Source organism: Eptatretus burgeri, chromosome 7 (assembly GCF_056783735.1).
Source record: "Eptatretus burgeri isolate ZD-2024b chromosome 7, Ebu_testis_v1, whole genome shotgun sequence".
NCBI lineage: Eukaryota > Metazoa > Chordata > Myxini > Myxiniformes > Myxinidae > Eptatretus > Eptatretus burgeri.
Window position 1 is genome coordinate 29,343,773 of NC_140967.1, and position 17,960 is coordinate 29,361,732.

The following is a 17,960-nucleotide window of genomic DNA, read 5'->3' on the forward strand; positions in this document are numbered from 1 at the left end:
TCTCAACCCAAAGAAAACCAGAGAGTTGGTGTCAAAGCCACCCAATGCTCGCCCGTTTATACATTTATCGTTTTTAAAAGACGAGTCTAATAATATTTTTTATTAAGCATTGCAGTGAATTCTGATCCAAATAATTTTAAATCAATATATGTATTTGTATATTGTAATCAGTAAAAAATAGTGTGGTAGATAAAAACATTAGAAAGGAAATAACTTGCACCAAAAACTTTAACATTTTCACGCTCACGCTGACGCTGATGCTCACGCCGGGGGTATCTATATAGCTCTCTGTTCTTCGAACAGGCGAGCTTAAAACACAAATCGTTAGGAATACAGTTATGCATCGAATAAAGGTCACAATTGGGCCATAAGGGTGTCAGGGGCAATATTGCATGCCACACTTGCTGAAGATCATTGCGACCTCGCTCGAGGCTTAGCACGTCAAATCGGCTCTTGTGTGTGTGTGTGTGTGTGTGTGTGTGTGTGTGTGTGTGTGTGTGTGTGTGTGTGTGTGTGTGTGTGTGTGTGTGTGTGTGTGAAGCGATAAGCATATAATGCCTCAAGAACTTTGGGTTTCCTCCCTTCCATTTTCATGTTGAACAACAGTAGCGACTGTTTGAAAAGGTAATCATATGTGTTTACTGTTTATGGAAAAATGCCATGATAAGCTAACTATACATCTTAACATTGGGTTTGTCCAAGGTGGAAAACCCCCTTGGGGAGGGGGACAAATGAAGTTGCTACAACCTCGCCGTGTGCCCTTTAGCTCCCCTAACAAGTTTGGTTGAGATTGGATAAGTAACGATTGAATGTATCGTGGTCAGACAGACACCAAATTGCGTATTTTAGCGTGATGCTTTGTACTTAATGTTTGTTTTCTTTTTTCATGCAAGATTACTGCAGTGATATCGTTGTTTTGTGGAATGTTTATTTATTTCGTCCTTATAAACTTTTCATTTCCAATCATGGTTTCTCTCCACCTGACAGTATTTGTACGTGTGCGGGTTTTTGTCAGGTTGGTACTGAAGAATTGCAAGAGGAGCTTATCCCCTTGAACCTGTCTAATTCACCTCGAATGTCTTGTAGCATTCAAGGCCAGCCGGTGAGTTTGCTGGCTGTACGTAAGCCGTAACTCCGTATGTAAGACCCGAACATGCAGGGACCATTATTACCAATTTAGGGCTGGTCATTCCTCCTAACTGCTGGACGGAATGAGTTGAAGACTGCTGATTGTACTGAACTCGGGGTGTGCCCGGGAAGGTGTGAGGGTGTTTCATCGTCCTGGGCTTTCAGAGAGGCGTGAGCACCCCAATTATCTAAGTAAATGTGTATCGTATATCGTGCCACAAGTCTTAACTTGAAGGGCACTCGGTCAAGCGCATACGTCAGCCACACAATGCCTGATCAAAGAGAACATATCAGGCCAAATAAATATATTGTTTTTAGCACCATCTCTCCATGGTGAAGAATCACTTTAAAAATTAAATAAATCTCGTATCCGGATTCTGATCTTCACCAAAATCGAATTAATTTCTCCTTGCCACGCACACAATGTGTCCACCAAGTTTCGTCCGAACACAACTTTTTGAGATATCGTGCTATATATCGGTTTAGCCCGATCTCTCAATGGTGAAGAATCACTTAAATAATTCCAGTCAGATCCGGATCCGGATCTTCACCATAATTGAATCGATTCGTCCTTGTCACACACACCCAACCTGCCCACTAAATTTCATCTGAATCCGTCCGCAACTTATTGAGATATCATCCTGTGCACAGACAGACAGACAGACAGGGGTGAAAACATAACCTCCTTCCATCTTCGGTGGTGGAGGTAATAAAATATGACTACTCTGGGGGACGGATGGTTTGCTTGCTCGTGCTGAAAGTGTTGAATATTACATCATAATTTATTCCAGAGGAAACGTCACTCCCACTGGTGGAGCTCAAAGGTAATTTGTGCTGATTACCCACCATTACCATTACCAGTAAGACATTACCCACCGCTCTGTTTCCTTCATTGCTGCACCATAACTGCATTTTGGATGCAATATCACATTTTAATAAATAAAAATAACTTCCCCTATTCTTCATATCATTGCTGTATAATGATTTACATATCACGCGGCTGCTATTATCGTCACGTTCACAAAGCAATTCATGGGATCGTGTTGATTTTGTTGGCCGTTCTCACCTGAGCATGTGGTTCATGATGCTGGTCGTTCCCAGGTTTAAATCCCATATATTTTGAGTACAGCGATTTGTCCATTTTTATTATTTTTTTATTTTTTAACTTTTGTGACCCACCTCTGGTATGTAGCTAAAATTTTGCAAATGTTTAGTTTAAAAATAATTTATCAAGAATTCACAACTCGTCAGTGCAAAAAGTTGCACATTAATTAGTTATGCTAATTAACAAAAACACACACTTGAGATCCGATACAAATATAAACTATCAAGGATTTTCATGACCACGGAGAGCATCATCATTGTAAAATGGAGTGTGTGTTGGTGAGTAATTAATTAAATTAGTACTTTTGACCATAAAGAGGGTTATTGATTCCATAATTTTCAAGAAAACCTGGTCGCAATAAACAGGTACATGCTACAGCCGTTCTTCCCTGGGGGACCGGCACTGCCAGTCCGTGGCGTTACCAGCAGTCATGCTAGTGATTTACATATTATTGATCTAGACACTGAACCACTGTTCCAACATCTGATCATGTTAAAGGCAATCCTGGATGTTTCAGCCCTTTGCCAATTCTGCCTCAAACTGCTGCTATTACATTGCGTACGTTTTGGTTCTCATACATTTTGGACAGTTTTATATTTCATATTAATTTATTCCAGAACAAATTAAACAATCACGAAATTTTACTGCCTTGGTCCTGGATTAATCTTTGGTGAACATCCGGATCCGGAAACTAGAATTTTTAAAAGTGATTCTTCACCATTGAGAGATGGGGCCAAAAATGATATATAGCAGGATATCTCAAAAAGTTATGGAGGGATTCTGACAAAATTTGGTGGATACGTTGGGTGTGCAACACGGAATAATTGATTCAATTTTGGTGAAGATCAGGATCAGGATCAGGATACGATAATTATTTAGTTATTAAAGTGATTCTTCACCATTGAGAGATAGAGCCAAAAACGATAAAGAGCATATTTCAAAAATGTATTGTGCCCGATATGTTGTCGTGGTTCAGACATTGCGTGGCGGAGGTATGCACTCGAGCGAGTGCCCTTTTAGTTCCATTAGTCTTTGTGTAGATGATCCTTGGTCCTTTGTCAAAGGGCTGTTTGGGGGGCATGTGGTGGCTATGTCCTGTCTAAGACTATTTGTCCCGTCTAATGTCTTCCACCCTCTACTTCTGTTACTTTCAATCTTTCCTCCTTCACACCATCATTCTGTTCTCTCATCCCTCCATTACCCCATCCATCCATTGGGACCATACTCTGTGCAGAGTGTTGTTGCTGCCTAAGCAGTCTCCTTGGCTATTTGGCACAATCCTGGACGGGTCGCCGCTCCGACATAGGATACCAGCATTCTGGCACTCATTTTGCCGACCTCAGAAGGATGACAGGCAGTCAACCCCATCCGGTATTAATTCAACAGCCAAGTAGGATTTGTATTCAGGATCCTGGGATCCTAAGCCCACCACCCTAAATCTGAGGCAGAGGAGGGCGAGTCACACATTTCGCTCACATATCTGGGTCACCAGAGAGGACTCGCCTCTTGGGTCCGGGTGTCATGATAATGCTTTGTATTGTGTTTGGATACTTTTTAATACATGTAACTCGACCGTACTGTCACGATGCTGTGGAGCAGTAACAACAACCGGAAGGGAGGTTAAGATGGCTGATTAAAACGAGCACTGCGTGCGATAGTGGTGATCCGTAATCAACGCTGGTTTCTGTGTTTCTTGGTCTCGACGACGTGACATTGGCGACGAGGATTAAAGTCAACCAAGTGTGCTCCGTCAAGATGGCATTTGGAAGGACCGATTTATCTGCTATTCGAGGCATAAAGTCATTCGATACGACGGGTGACGTGAACACCGTGAGTGTGTGATGGTGGCCTTGGCTTGAAGAGTTTGAATCGTATGCGGACAGCAGAGGACTACTTTTGGATGGAGCGTCACCAGCCCAAAGAGCACAGTGGAGAGCACGATTATTGTTCAAGGCTGGTGCAGCAGTGAGCGAGACCTTCAAGACGCTTCATGATACTGGAGAAAAGGAGGATTATGAAGCGCTCAATGGTCATCACATTGTAAACACTGATGCTACGTTTCAGCGCCATGTTTTCCTTCAGATGATGCACACTGATGGGGAGACTGTGGCACAGTTTGTGATGCGTTTGAAACAAGCTTCTGATGGATGCAACTACGAGAGGGATCTGGAGAATCAGATCAAGGACCAAGTGGTTCAACACTGCAGGTCCGACAACCTGAGATACAAATTGTTTGAGAAAGGTGACCGTCCCTACCTTGGCAGAAACACTAAAGATTTCTTCAATGTTTGAAACGGTTGAAGCTCAATTTCAGGTGATGAAATTGGATGCTGGACATGCTGGAAAGTCTCTGTCAAACTCCGGTAGTCATGTCAACAAAATTACCCAGAGAGGAAAGAGCAGGTTCTGCCCGAGAGAGACAGATGAGGAATGCTTCAGATGTGGACATCTGGGATGTAGTGGGAAGGGTTTGAGTTGCCCTGCTAAAGGCAAATTATGCGGAAAATGTGGGGGAAAGGTTCATTTTGCAAGGAAGTGTAAATGTTAAACCGATAGATGTGGCAAAAATGTTCATCAAGTGGAGAAGAACAGAAACCGATGATGATGCTGATGATTATGGCTATGCTTTTACAGTAAAGGGATATTGGCACCAGGAGAAAGTTCCTGTAGTGATTGGTGGTGTGGATGCACAGATCCTGGTGGATTCTGGAAGTGACAGCAATGTGATAGAGCATTGTGGGAAGAGATGAAGCAAAAGAAAATAACATGAAAGTCACGGAAATGCACAAAGAAGCTGCAACCGTGCACTTCAACGGTGCCCCCTTCAGACGGTGAGATGTTTCACTGCAAAAGTGAGCGTTGGTGGAAGGAAGACGAGTGTGGAATTTGTGGTGCCATGGAGGAAGAGAGGGAACCATTGATGAATAAAGAGACTGCCTTGGCATTGGGTATATTAAACATTGGATTGGCGGTAAACTCGGTGATGTCCGAGGCAGATCTGAAACGCGTGTTTGAGCCGGTTTTCAGAGCGGCCGGAAAGCTACAAGGCTGTCAAGTTAAAGTGACAATCGACCCTGAGGTTAAACCAGTCGCTCAGCCGGTGAGAAGAACACCATTTGAATTGCGGAGTAAAGTTGAAGCAAAGATCCAATAACTTATTGAACAGGACATAATTGAACCTGTGGAGGGACCGACATTTTGGGTGAGTCAGGTTGTCGTGATCCCAAAACCAAATGGAGATATTAGACTGTGCGTTGATATGCGACGGATGAACGAAGCAGTGGTAAGAGAGGCCATCCAATACCCTTAATAGACGAGTAAAGCGTTTTCCATCTTGGACCTGAAGTTGGGGTACCACCAGTGAGAATTGCATGTGGACTCGAGGAATGTAACAACGTTTGTTACACACTGTGGATTGTACAGGTATAGGAGACTGTTATTTGGTATCAATGCAGCACCTGATATTTACCAACATGAGATCCACAAAGTGATTCAAGGCATTCCAGGCACAGCTAACATCTCTGATGATGTTATCGTTCATGGTGTGACATATGAGGAACATGACAAAAGGTTGAAGTTGGTGTTGGGGAAAACTACGACGAGCTGGTTTGATTGAATGCAAAAAAGTGCCAGCTTGGAGTTTCAGAGCTGGTGTTCATGGGTCGCAAGCTGACGAGCGAAGGCATCAACCCAACCGAAGACAAAGTGGAAGCAGTAGCTGAGTCACGAGAGCCGTGGAATGCGAGTGAAGTGAGAAGTTTCTCGTGTCTTGCGAATTATTGTGTAAGGTTCATTCCAAACCTTGCTACCTTAGCAGATCCATTGCGAAAGTTGACAAGGAAGAACGAGCTATTTGTGTTTAGCCAGGAACAAAAAGATGCTCTCCAAGCATTGAAGGCGAATTCGATGAGTGCTCAAACACAAAATTACAATACCAAAGCACAAACCAAAGTCATTGCAGATGCCAGTCCTGTGGGATTAGGTGCAGTGTTAGTGCAGATACAAATGGGAGAACCAAGAATTATTGCGTTCGCAAACCTGTCGCTCACGGATGTCGAGCGGAGATATTCGCAGACAGAAAAGGAGGCGTTGGGACTTGTCTGGGCATGTGAACGATTCCATGCATGCATATATATATATATATATATATATATATATATATATATATATATATATATATATATATATGTATTTCACATTGAGTTTGAGTTGGTGATAGACCATAAGCCATTATAGGTGATATATTCATGGAGGTCCAAACCATGTGCAAGAATTGAGAGATGGGTCCTAAGACTTCAACCATATATGTACAAGGTGGTCCACATTGCTGGCAAGACAAATATTGCAGATGCTTTATTAAGACTATTAGAGGTGGACAAGAGACAGGAATCTTCACAAGAGAAGGAAGCTGAATTGTTTGTATGATTTGTGGCAGTACACTCAGCACCTAAAGCGATGACAGCCCAAGAGGTAGAGAGAGAGAGAGAGAGAGAGAGAGAGTCAGACCATGATTCAGAGTTGGATGAGGTCAGACGGAGTATCAAGACTGGAGATTGGGAGAACTGCCCACACAATGCATGTGTCGCCATGCGAGATGAGCTATGTTCAATTTGGGAAATGCATTCTCAGGGGTAGTAGGATTGTGGTGCCACAGACGTTGAGACCAAGACGGGTGATGTTAGCACCTGAAGGTCATTTGGGAATTGATAGTACCAAACAGAACCTGAGGACAAAAGTCTGGTGGCCACGAATGGAAAGAGACATCGAGAAATGTGTCAAAGGCTGCCATGGATGTCAACTTGTGAGTCGACCAAATCCACCAGAGCCTGTCCGAAGTATGTTGCTTCCAGTGGGTTCATGGGAAGATGTAGCTGTCAACATATTGGGTCCGTTACCATCTGGAAAGTTGGTAATGGTTGTGATTAACTACTATAGTTGTTACTATGAGTATGTAATCATAAGATCCACTACAGCAGAGAAATTGGTGGCAGCATTAACAGAGACACTTTCAAGGCATGGAATACTAGCCACTCTGTATTCACACAATGGGTCACACACATTTAATTGCTCAGACATTTACAGATTTCATGGACACTATGGGCATCTACCACCATCATGTGACTCCAAAGTGGCCACAGGCAAACGGTGAAGTAGAATGTCAGAACCAGTCTCTGGAGAAGCGTATGAAGATTGCGCAAGCTGAAAGGAGGGACTGGAAAGAGGCAATGTTGTCATATGTTGCAGCATACAGGGCAGCACCACACTATACCACAGGAAAAGCCCAGCAGAGCTGTTATTTGGAAGGAAAATCCGAACCAAGATGCCGGAGATGAAAGATGTGTTGGCTCCCATGAGGTTCGAGACCGGGATGCGAAGAACAAGGGATCAGCGAAGCTGCATGCAGATCATCGACGTCATGCGAAAGAATCAGATGTGTTGCCGGGAGATACGGTGTTGCTGAAACGAGAGAATCCAAGAAAACTTGACATAGCTTTCCTGCCAGACCCGAACACTGTGGTTTCCAAAACAGGAAGCAAGGTGACAATACAGTCACCAGATGGAGTTTATGACGGAAACATGTTACACACGAAGAAGTATCAATGTCAGAATGTTCCTGATATGGGGAATCTGGATACAAGTGGTGTTCCAGAGATAGATCAATTGATGATCGAACAACAGATGGCAACGTAAGGAGATGGGGTGCAGAGACTGATGAGGCACCTGAACTACCCATCAGAATTCCACAGGTGGACGTGGCAGAGAAACCTTGAGATCCAGAGGTCAGATCGCCAGATCAACATACAAGGCAAGATCAGAAGGATGCATCGTTGTTTCCTCATGCTCCAGGCAAACCACATTGAGCAAAGAGAATGCCAAGGAAATACAAAGATTGTCAGATTGTAATTATTTGATAAAGATATATATATATATATATATATTTATATAAATATAAATATATATATATATATATATATATATATATTTATATAAATATAAATATATATATATATATATATAGTTACGGATTTCAGAAAATGGTCTGATGAATACATCCACACATCCAGGTCCTTTCGACAGTTATTTCCTTAAATGCATGTCCAGATTAGCCCCATCCCCATGTTTCGTGGGATTTTAAATGTGGTATGTTGAGAAGGGTAAAGAATAGATCCCCTCTCTTATGGGAAGCTTTTTTCTTTATGACAGACACATTTATGCACATATTTATTTCGGCAGCATTAATTAAAGGTTGTCATGAGCGCTGATGCCCACGTTTTTTTCTTCAGCAACGTTTACACACATTTCTTTCACGGACGCCGAGACCCGCCCTTTTTCAAGAGCCCGGGTTGTCATTGATGTGGATTTTTTAAACCCACTTTGTTGTGATCGTTGTCCTCCTGAAGGATTCTAACTGGCCGATTGTGGAATCCTATTTGACTTCAGACAGAGTTTAACGCTTGTCCGATTTGATTATAAAATCCTACAAAAAAAACCCTATCGACACTGATAAAACTGATGTCCACACAATCCTTCCTTGTGAAACAATTTATTTCCTAATTATCCACCATACACTTCTCACCTTTGTACAATGAACTTAAAAATCCCCATTTGTTTGCAATATTATTTGGTTCTATTTCATTTATTCTTACTTTAGTTAACAGTTAGACCAACCCGATTCAATTCACTTCTACATGACATCAGAGAGTTTTATTCTAACTTGGTACTTGGTCAGTTCCAAGGAGTACGAGCCACTGAGAAACTATACTTCCTCACGTGCTCGTACTCCAAACTTTTAGATTTCAAAGCATTTTATACTTTCATGAGAGAGAGGTTGGGGGATATTCACCCAGACTGTAGACGTGTCCTTTAGACAAAAAGCCACTTCGTACATTTTCTAAGCAAAGGTTCATTTATCAGCTCGGTCACTCTGCTCCAGAACAACACATTTCTTATCATTTAGGGCAAAAGTCTTTTGGCCAGAAATGACAGCCAATTCAATTTGCAGCATAGAAGTTACATTTCTGAAACTCCATTTGTTGCAATTTAAAATACATTAATATAAATTTTTCCCCCACATCATGGTAACAGTGCGCAAGTGGGGCGGGGCGAGTTGGGGGGGACTCTGTGCCGCTGAGATGGGCCACATATATATAAAGAATTGGAGGTCTATTCCAGAAAGAAAGCGAGAGAAGGGAGAAAGTAAGCGAGGAAGCGGGCAAGCGCAAGAGGGAAGAAGTGAGCAAGCAAGCGAGTGAGCGTGTGGGTGTCTGACCAGCGCCAACAACGGGACAATTCGTCAGTCAGTTCGTCCTTTCCAGTGCTTGAGCAAGGAAGAATGTGGTACGCGTTTGGGTGTGAGCAGCGCCGACGAGTGAGGCACGGGTCAGTCACCAACGGACATCCACTGGTCACTGGACGTCACCTGTGTGGGTCACTGGACGTCACCAGTTTCATGAAGTGTGAGCTGCCCGTGTCACAGCACCAGGGTCTAAACCCGCGACGGATGATCTCGGTGCCCACCAGACGTCGACTGGCGTTCAAGGTTGCTGGCACGGCTGGGTGCTGGCGACGGACAAGACACGCATACACATTTCACGACGTTTCCACTTGACGGACAACTTCTCTCTGGTGATCGAGACGACACTTCTCCCTCTCCCCCCCGAATGATCTGCTTGGTATTCTTGTCTGTGTTTAGTTATAAGTAAGTCGACCCCTGATAAGCATCTGCACTCTGTCTCTTTCCTGCCATTTCGATAGAAATTGCCTGATTAATTCTTCATTTCGATTGCTTTGGAATTTATTCACTTATTTACCTCAGGAAATAAAAAGTTCTTTTTATTTATTTATTAATAAATTATTTATTGACTTCCAACCTGTCCATGTTTTTCCTTTCCTTCCATTGGTCTAGCATTGTCCGAACCTAGATAGACTGGGAGGTAATTACCACAGATTTGACCAAAAATAGTCGGCACGCACCAGCGGTTAAAACGCTCGGCCGCCCTAATTAAGATCTAATTGAGATCATATTGGTGCTTTGCCCAGGGCGCGCTCCCCATTCAGGTAACCACGTGACCTCTAGTTAAACCGCATAATTAGATGGTGAACACTGGAATTCGTGGTTAACTGGGTGGCGTTCGTGGTTCTAAAACAACCCACCGCACCACATCGTTAATTGTGAGTGGTGGCCCCAGGTCCGGCTCTTCCGAGGACAAACGTGGTTTAAACCCCTTGAGTGACAAACTGGTGTCTCGGTACCCGTGGCCGCAACAATATACATATATATATATATATATATATATATATATATATATATATATATATATATATATATATATATATATATATATATATATATATATATATATATATAGATTGTTACGGATCTGGAAACCATATGCATTCAAACATACAGATGTCCCAAAGGTCAGTTATTCCGTTAAGTACATGTGAGACAGGTCCCTTCCTTTTGTCTCGTGGGAGAATCAAAGGTGTGTGTTGCGATGTCCTTTTAGGTAGGTTATTACATCCAACGAACCATCCAACAAACCATGTAACGATCATCCAACGAACCATCCAACAAACCATCTAACCACCATCCAACAAATATCCAACGATCATCCAACAGACAAAGCGACAACACCACTGAACAAGTCCTTCACTTGCCTAATCGGCGACTCACTGTCCGAGGCAGAATCTCTGGCAGTGCCTTCTCGGCTTCCACAGACGTTGTAACTTCTTTTTAATGAATATGGGCACGTGTGGAGTGGGGGCGGAGTTTTCAGGCATGGCTGAAACCCCACCCAGAAAGGGCAGACAGTGACGTCTGTTCCACCGAGCCCCCGCCCCGTTCGGGGAAGTCCATAAAAGTTACGATGCCATCCTCAGCGGAGAGTTCTGAGGGGGTTCGGTCGTTGGTTCTGAGTAAGTCTCTTGGAGGAGGAGTTCTGTGGAGAGGAGTCTCAAGAGTAAAAGTTTCTTTGGAGGAGTTGAGATGGTTGGTGTGCGTCGTGCGGTTTTGAGCTGGAATTCTGCATTTTGCTTGCGTTCGTTGGAGTTTTCCTGGGTCCCGTCCGCGACCCTGATCTCCGCCCTGGGACTCCGACTGCTCCGCTTGGGTTCCTCCACGGGCACGAGCCCCACACGTGTGACTGTGGGCCGAGCCGCACGACCATTAGCAGGTGCCGCACCGAAGAGCACCCCCTCCCTTCAACGTGCAGGTCCCCAAACGAACTGAGACCCCCAGCTCGTCTCTCCCTCTCTGGCTGCGGGGGTCTTTTAATAAATCATCTGAGTGTGCGGGCTTGTCTTGTAAGTAGAAACTGTATAAGTGTTTTTGACATTGTAAAATCACACCAGTATATTCTGCGATACGTCTTTCTCTGCGTCTTCTTTATTGTAAATAAATTACTGCAGAAATGTTCCCAGTTCGTTTCCGTCCTTTCTTTCATTGGTCTAGCATGGTTCAGATCTGAGTTTTAGCCGGGTCTTTGTTCCCGTTAATCTGCACATCCTAGCCGGTCTGGCTTTGGCAGTTCCGCTCGACTGCCCCCGGAACCGTAGTTGGAACTCTACCGCAGTCGGTAGAGTGACCCGGTTGGAGCAAGACGTGCCGAGGGCATGGTTCCCCGATAGACGACACTGCGTAGTTAATTAGGTAAATTGGTTCTAAACAAAAAGACCCTACGCTACGTGGTGGAGGTATTGGTGTTCCACGGTCGGTTCAGCAACCCGCCGGCTCGCGGAATTATCAGTAGCGACGGCCTACAATTCCGGGGAGTCTGGTGGGAGACGACGTAACTTTCCCCACCTTGCGGTCGTTCTCGCCACCGGTCCCCGGCCCACAATATATATATATATATATATATATATATATATATATATATATATATATATATATATATATATATATATATATATATATATATATATATATATATATACATATACATACATATACATACATACATATACATACATACAGGGTATCCCCCAAAAAATTCAACTTTTCATCTGAAAAGAGTATGGTCATAACATATATTTTAAAAAAAGATATATGGCTGGATAGAAAGCTGAAAGGTTGAAGTTTATTGTACCAATGTCAAAATTGCCACCAAAATTTAAATTTTGATATAGAATTGTCGTTTTCTTTTCGACCACATGTTCGACGTAGGCTCCACGTTGTCCGATCACTGCCTGCAAACGCGTTGTCATGTTCTCCATCACTTTGGGAAACGTTTCCTGAGGAATGTTCTGGATTTATCGGTGGATGTTTTCCTTCAGCTGATCAAGAGTCTGAGGCCTAGGGTTTCCATAGATCCTGTCCTTGAGATACCCCCACAAGAAGTGTGGAGGAGTAAGGTCAGGGGAATCCACTCAACGTCTTCGTAGAGGGAGATAAAGCGGCCCTCAAAATGTTGGTTGAGAAAACGCCTTGTTTCCCTGGCTGTATGGGGCGGTGCCCCCATCCTGCTGGAACCACTGGGTTCTCATCTGGATCAGGTTGTTTCTCCTACGGGCCTGAGTACGTAGCTCAGGCAGATAGAATTCCTGAATCATTTCGCGATAGTTCCTCTGGTTTCCGTGCAAGTGCGTCCCTGGTCATCTTCAAAGAAGTATGGACCAATTATCCCATACCAACCAACCGCCACCCACGTGGTGACTTTGAGAACAGATCGAGGCACCGGTTCAGTTGATTCATTACCAGGATTTTCAGTTCCCCAGTACCGAAAGTTTTGCTTGTTTACCTCCCCGGACAAGTGAGCATGGCATTCGTCCGTCATGTGAAGTTTTTTGAGGAAGTCTGCATCTTCCTCCAACTTTCCTGAGAACCAATTTGCAAAGTCGAGTCGTTTGCGTTTCTGTTGATCAGTAAACACCGTTTCCGTTTGAATTTTGTATGGAAAGGCAGGAATGTCTTGGCGAAGGATCCTCTGAACGGTGCTCTTATGAATGTTTGTCTCGGCAGAAAGTCGTCGAATCGATTTTTTTGGACTCTGAACGACCGCCTGTCTCACCATTTCCACATTTTCTTCACTATGACCTGTCCTCTTCTGACCACTGTGACCCTTGTGAAGGTCACAGATGGTTCCCACATTGGTAAACTTTGCGATGGTGCACTTTATTGTCCGAAAGTTTGGTGCATGGCGCAAGTGGATACCGAAATGTCTCGAGTAAAGACGTCGCACCTGTATGACACTTTTCGTCTGGTGCCAAAGTTCAACAATTTTAGTCCGTTGTTGTACGGTCAGTCTTGGCATTTTTCCGGCGCTTTCTTGGTATCAAAATAAACTTCAGGGTCTCTGCAAAAAGAAATGAAGCATTAGTGACAAAATTACTGCTTTTTTCGGATCAAACGAAGCATTTTAAAAGTTGTATATTTTTTGGGACACCCTATATATATACATATACATATTCCTGAAAAAGTATTCACTGGCCCCTAACAATTGCTTTTCTGTTTTTCCAGTGCCCAACACAAGCTGCTGGAGGCTTGGAGAATGCCAACGAGGCCGGAAATACATTTCATTCGATAACGTCAAACACTCTTCCACAGTCTCGAATCAATGACCGAGAACAAGTCCCTTTGATTCTGAACATTCCAGGTATTATTACCTCCACCACCGAAGGTGAAGGATGTTATGTTTTCACCACTCTCTGTCTGTCTGTCTCTGTGTGCAGGATATCTCAAAATGTTGTGGACTGATCCTGATGAAACTTGGTGGGCAGATTGGGTGTGTGACAAGGACGAACTGATTCGATTTTGGTGGAGATCCAATTGCGGATCTTGATACGAGAATTATTTAATTTTAAAAGTGATTCTTCACCATTGAGACAGCCAAAAACGACGTATAGCATGATATCTCAAAAATGTATTGGGCCCAATATGTTCTCGTGGATCAGGTATTGTTCTCGGTGTGGGGGGTGTGCGCTCGACCGAGTGCCCTTCTAGTTCAATTTGTTTCACTCTACTTACTTGGAGTGTACTTCAGTGGGACTTGTTACAAACCTCTGATTTGAGCTTAACAGAGCTTAACACCATTGCAAATCTTGTGTGTAACAAAACAACAAACCTAATGCATTCTTCCCCCTTTTTGGTGCCGATTTCCAGGCAATTCTGAAAGCAAGATTTGCAACATCCCGTCACGGGCTTCAGCAACGCCAACTCCCTTGCACAAAATTGAGACGGATCAAGAAACACAGGAAGAACACGTGGTGCCTGATGAAGTTCAGAAAGTGTTTCGGGTACCTCCTCGATTACAGACAACCCCGCAGCTTCCACTATCCACTGCTGGTGCTGCTAAAACATCCCAGTTATTGCTCCAAGCGAAGTTGAACTCTGCAACATCCGATATGAAACGTGCACTGCGCGTTTCGTCCCTCGCTCATCCCTTTCAAGTGCCACATTGTGAAAATCACATCAATCCTGTTCTCTCAAATGTAACAACAAAAGCTGCTGCTTATTCTGGCATGACATTGCCTGAAGGACCCGAGGTTTTGCATTGTTCAGCTATACCCAACAGAAATGTGCCTTTGGCTCTTTCCTCAAGAAATGATGAGCAGTTTCCATCGTGTTGTACCAAACTAAGTAAAGGCAAGGCCCATTTGAATGATACATCTTCTAACATCGCTGTGGAAACTACAAAATCGGTATTGCAGCACCAAGATAACAGCATCATAAAGCAAAGCACGGTACGCTGCTTACATTGTAAGAACATCCATGCAGTCGATTCTGTAGCCTCGTGCTGGCTTCAGCTTTGGCGAGAAAGCCTCGTGGAAACGACCACGCCGGCCATCCTCAACAAAGCACTCGATCGCATGCGGGCCAACGGGCTACTCGAGATTGAGAACTACGAGAAGATTTGTGCTGAACAGACTCGAATGGCACGTGTGCGTGCTTTGTTAGACATCTGCCAGTGTCTTGGAGATAAGGCGGCCAACGTCGTAGCACAAGTTTTGAAAAGTAATTTTGTGACTCCTCTGTCGCAAACATTGTCGTCCTCTGTGTCTCCTCGGTGACCTAAGTGTGTGCATGTGTCGATCGCGTATTCTTCCCCCACCACCCCATATTCCGATGTCACGTCAGTTGTTTGGTATACCATCCACAGCTGGGGCTGTTTGACACCAAAAGTTACCATTCCTTCCCCAGTGAAAGGATGCTGCATGCACTGGTGCCAACACTGTGGGAAAAAAAACTTCTGCCATTGTTGTAAAAATGCTGATTCTAGGTTCTTGGCCTGATGGAGCATTTACTGTTTGCTGGACACTTCTTGCAATTGACTCGTTACTCTTATATAAATTATGAACTTTGGTCTGAGACTCAGTTTGGAGAGTGGCTTTCCACAGATGATCCAGTCATTTATAGTGTTTTTAATGTGTTTACGCCAAACAACAAACTCCCTGCTGTCCGGTATATGCTGTATCCATACGGCAGAAGCTCATTCATTTTGTACTAATAGCAGTTCTGAAGTGGATACCTCAGGGAGCAAAAGTGTAAAAAAAAACAAAACTGCAATTTATAGTTCAGAGTATGGTAATATGTTAAAAATGAAATTATTGTTATTTTGTTCTACATTGTCAGCTCTGCAGTTCTGAAAAGCCGATGTGCTGGAATCAAACGACCTCATGTTCTCATTCTCTCAGTTGCTTTGCTGCATGGTATCTTGCTTTGTGCAGTCCATTATACAGATTGTTGATACATTTATTTTGCCACTAAAGGGAGGGAGGGAGAGAGAGGAAAAAATACTGAAGGCTTATTTGTGGGCCATTTTGGTGGACAACACAGCATGACAAATGCAAGGATGACCCCGGTTTGTTCACAGTAAATGACTACTATAAACAAGGAGTGGGGATTGAAAAATGCTTTTGTACAGAAAAGGATGTAGTTTATTTATTTTGTTGTCTTTGGCAATTGGTGCAATTCCTTTTGATCACAGTTATTTTATGGCATATTGGACTATACTTTTGTACATAAACCTGGCATCCTGAAGTATGAAGCAATTTCGTGTTTTGTGTTTCCAGTAGTATTATATTCCGTTTTTTATCGGAAACTCTCGAGCTCCTATAAGGATCATTGGTACATTTTCTAGCATGACGTGGAAAACGCCACCAAATTTCTTTTTTTAAAATTGTTCACTTGTTTTTCAAGTCCAACATGGTCAAGTTCAACGTCTTGAGGTAAATGCACAGGAATCGGCACTGCTGCAGTTTAGGTCATCCCATCTTGTGCAAGTCCTGGTCCTGCTTCTCCTGAAAGCCATCCGCTGAGATCACCTTATTGCCATCGTAAAAAAATTATTCAATGAAACTCTTCAATTTGGAGAACAGGCAGAACAAATTTCCCACACACTGAGGGCGGAATAACAAGGACATTCATCCAAAAATGGCAACGACAATAGCATTTTGGTTCTTTTCCATCGGTCCTCGATTCAAAGTGTTCTTCCTTTCAATTTGATGTGTACATTTGGTAATTAATCAAAAGAGAATGTTAAGAAATTGTAAAGACCCAGGAAGATTGCCCATCGTGTAATACGGACACACGTTCCCTCGATTTGTACCTTGTATGAGAAACGTGCTGTGTCGAGCGTTCATAGGATAATGTGGGACACATCGCACCTATTTCATAATTGTTTTTATTTTACTCGTTCAGCTATTCACCTTCGTGCTCCACTTACCTTGTGTTGTCGTTTTTGACTGTCATTTGTTCCTCATTCAATTCAAATGTTTCATGCTTTTGTGAAAAGGATGTGATGCACCCTTTTTGAATTGAAATGCCAGTTGATGATGAATTTCCATGTTTCACGTGGAAAATAACAAACAAGAGCAAGAATTGCTTTGTAATAATGTCCCTGACTGATGTGATATTGTTGTGGGCCGGGTATCGGCAGCGAGCACGACTGATAGATGGAACAGTAGAGTCGGCTCTACCGAACACCTGGAATCTAGATCGTACCTTTCCGATAACTCTGAAGGTACAGGTGCCTTACAGGACCGTGAATCGTCAATAATTCAACCGCGTGGGACAGGGTTATTTGCCAAACTTCAAAATACCTATAGGCCCACGTGGCGAGCTACCGAGGAATTTACACCCTCGACGGAGCTCAAATGGGACGAGCCGTTACCATGCTCGACCCGAGCGGATGGTTACCGAGGTCCCGTCGGTCCAAATGCACAACTACGGCAGCAACGGCCTTTTTAATCCAACAAGACGCACCATGCTAAACCGATGAAGAAAACACAGAAACGAGCTGAAACATTTAACAGGGGATTTATTTATAATGGGGGGGGGGGGGGAAGGAATACACAAACAGCAGAGTTATCCGACTAAAAGAAATGCAAGTATGTACAAGGCACTTCAACAATTGTACTTGAAGACGGGCCCACAGACACACACACAAATACCCAAAAGAAGTGATGGCCGCGGCCTTCATTCGGCCCTTCAGCTCGGGAGGGAAGGTGAGCCGAAGGGGAGGATCTGTCTCGCACCTCCCCGCCTCGTGCTGTTTTCGATGATCCAGTTCGGCGGGACTCGAACCCGCAACACAATGCAATGATGGATGTCAGCCGGCGCAAAGGTGGACCAGACAGAACGCCGGCAGGCAAGACGACATGACCAGGCGACGAGACCTTGATGTTCCAGCCAGAACGCCCCGAACACTCTGACTGGACAACGCTCCTGCCACGAGCACACCGTCTCTCCACTCGCTGGTCCAGACAACTACACTTTCTCCTCAGG

At 43.7% G+C, this 17,960-nt stretch overlaps 1 protein-coding gene across 6 annotated transcripts in view; it reads left to right on the forward strand.

Annotated features, from left to right (window-relative positions):
• The window catches only part of LOC147022913 (receptor-interacting serine/threonine-protein kinase 2-like), a 66,018-nt gene extending 49,797 nt beyond the window's left edge, over positions 1 to 16,221 (forward strand). For 5 of the 6 annotated variants that reach the window (XM_085887875.1, XM_085887876.1, XM_085887877.1 and 2 more), the window contains 3 exons: positions 1,016 to 1,102; positions 13,695 to 13,830; positions 14,337 to 16,221. In XM_085887875.1, the coding sequence (XP_085744001.1) occupies positions 1,016 to 1,102; positions 13,695 to 13,830; positions 14,337 to 15,244 (1,131 nt within the window). In that variant the 3' untranslated portion in view covers positions 15,245 to 16,221. The remainder of the gene's footprint in view (positions 1 to 1,015; positions 1,103 to 13,694; positions 13,831 to 14,336) is intronic. The other variant, XM_085887873.1, reaches the window with a different exon arrangement.
• The last annotated feature ends 1,739 nt before the right edge of the window (positions 16,222 to 17,960 follow it).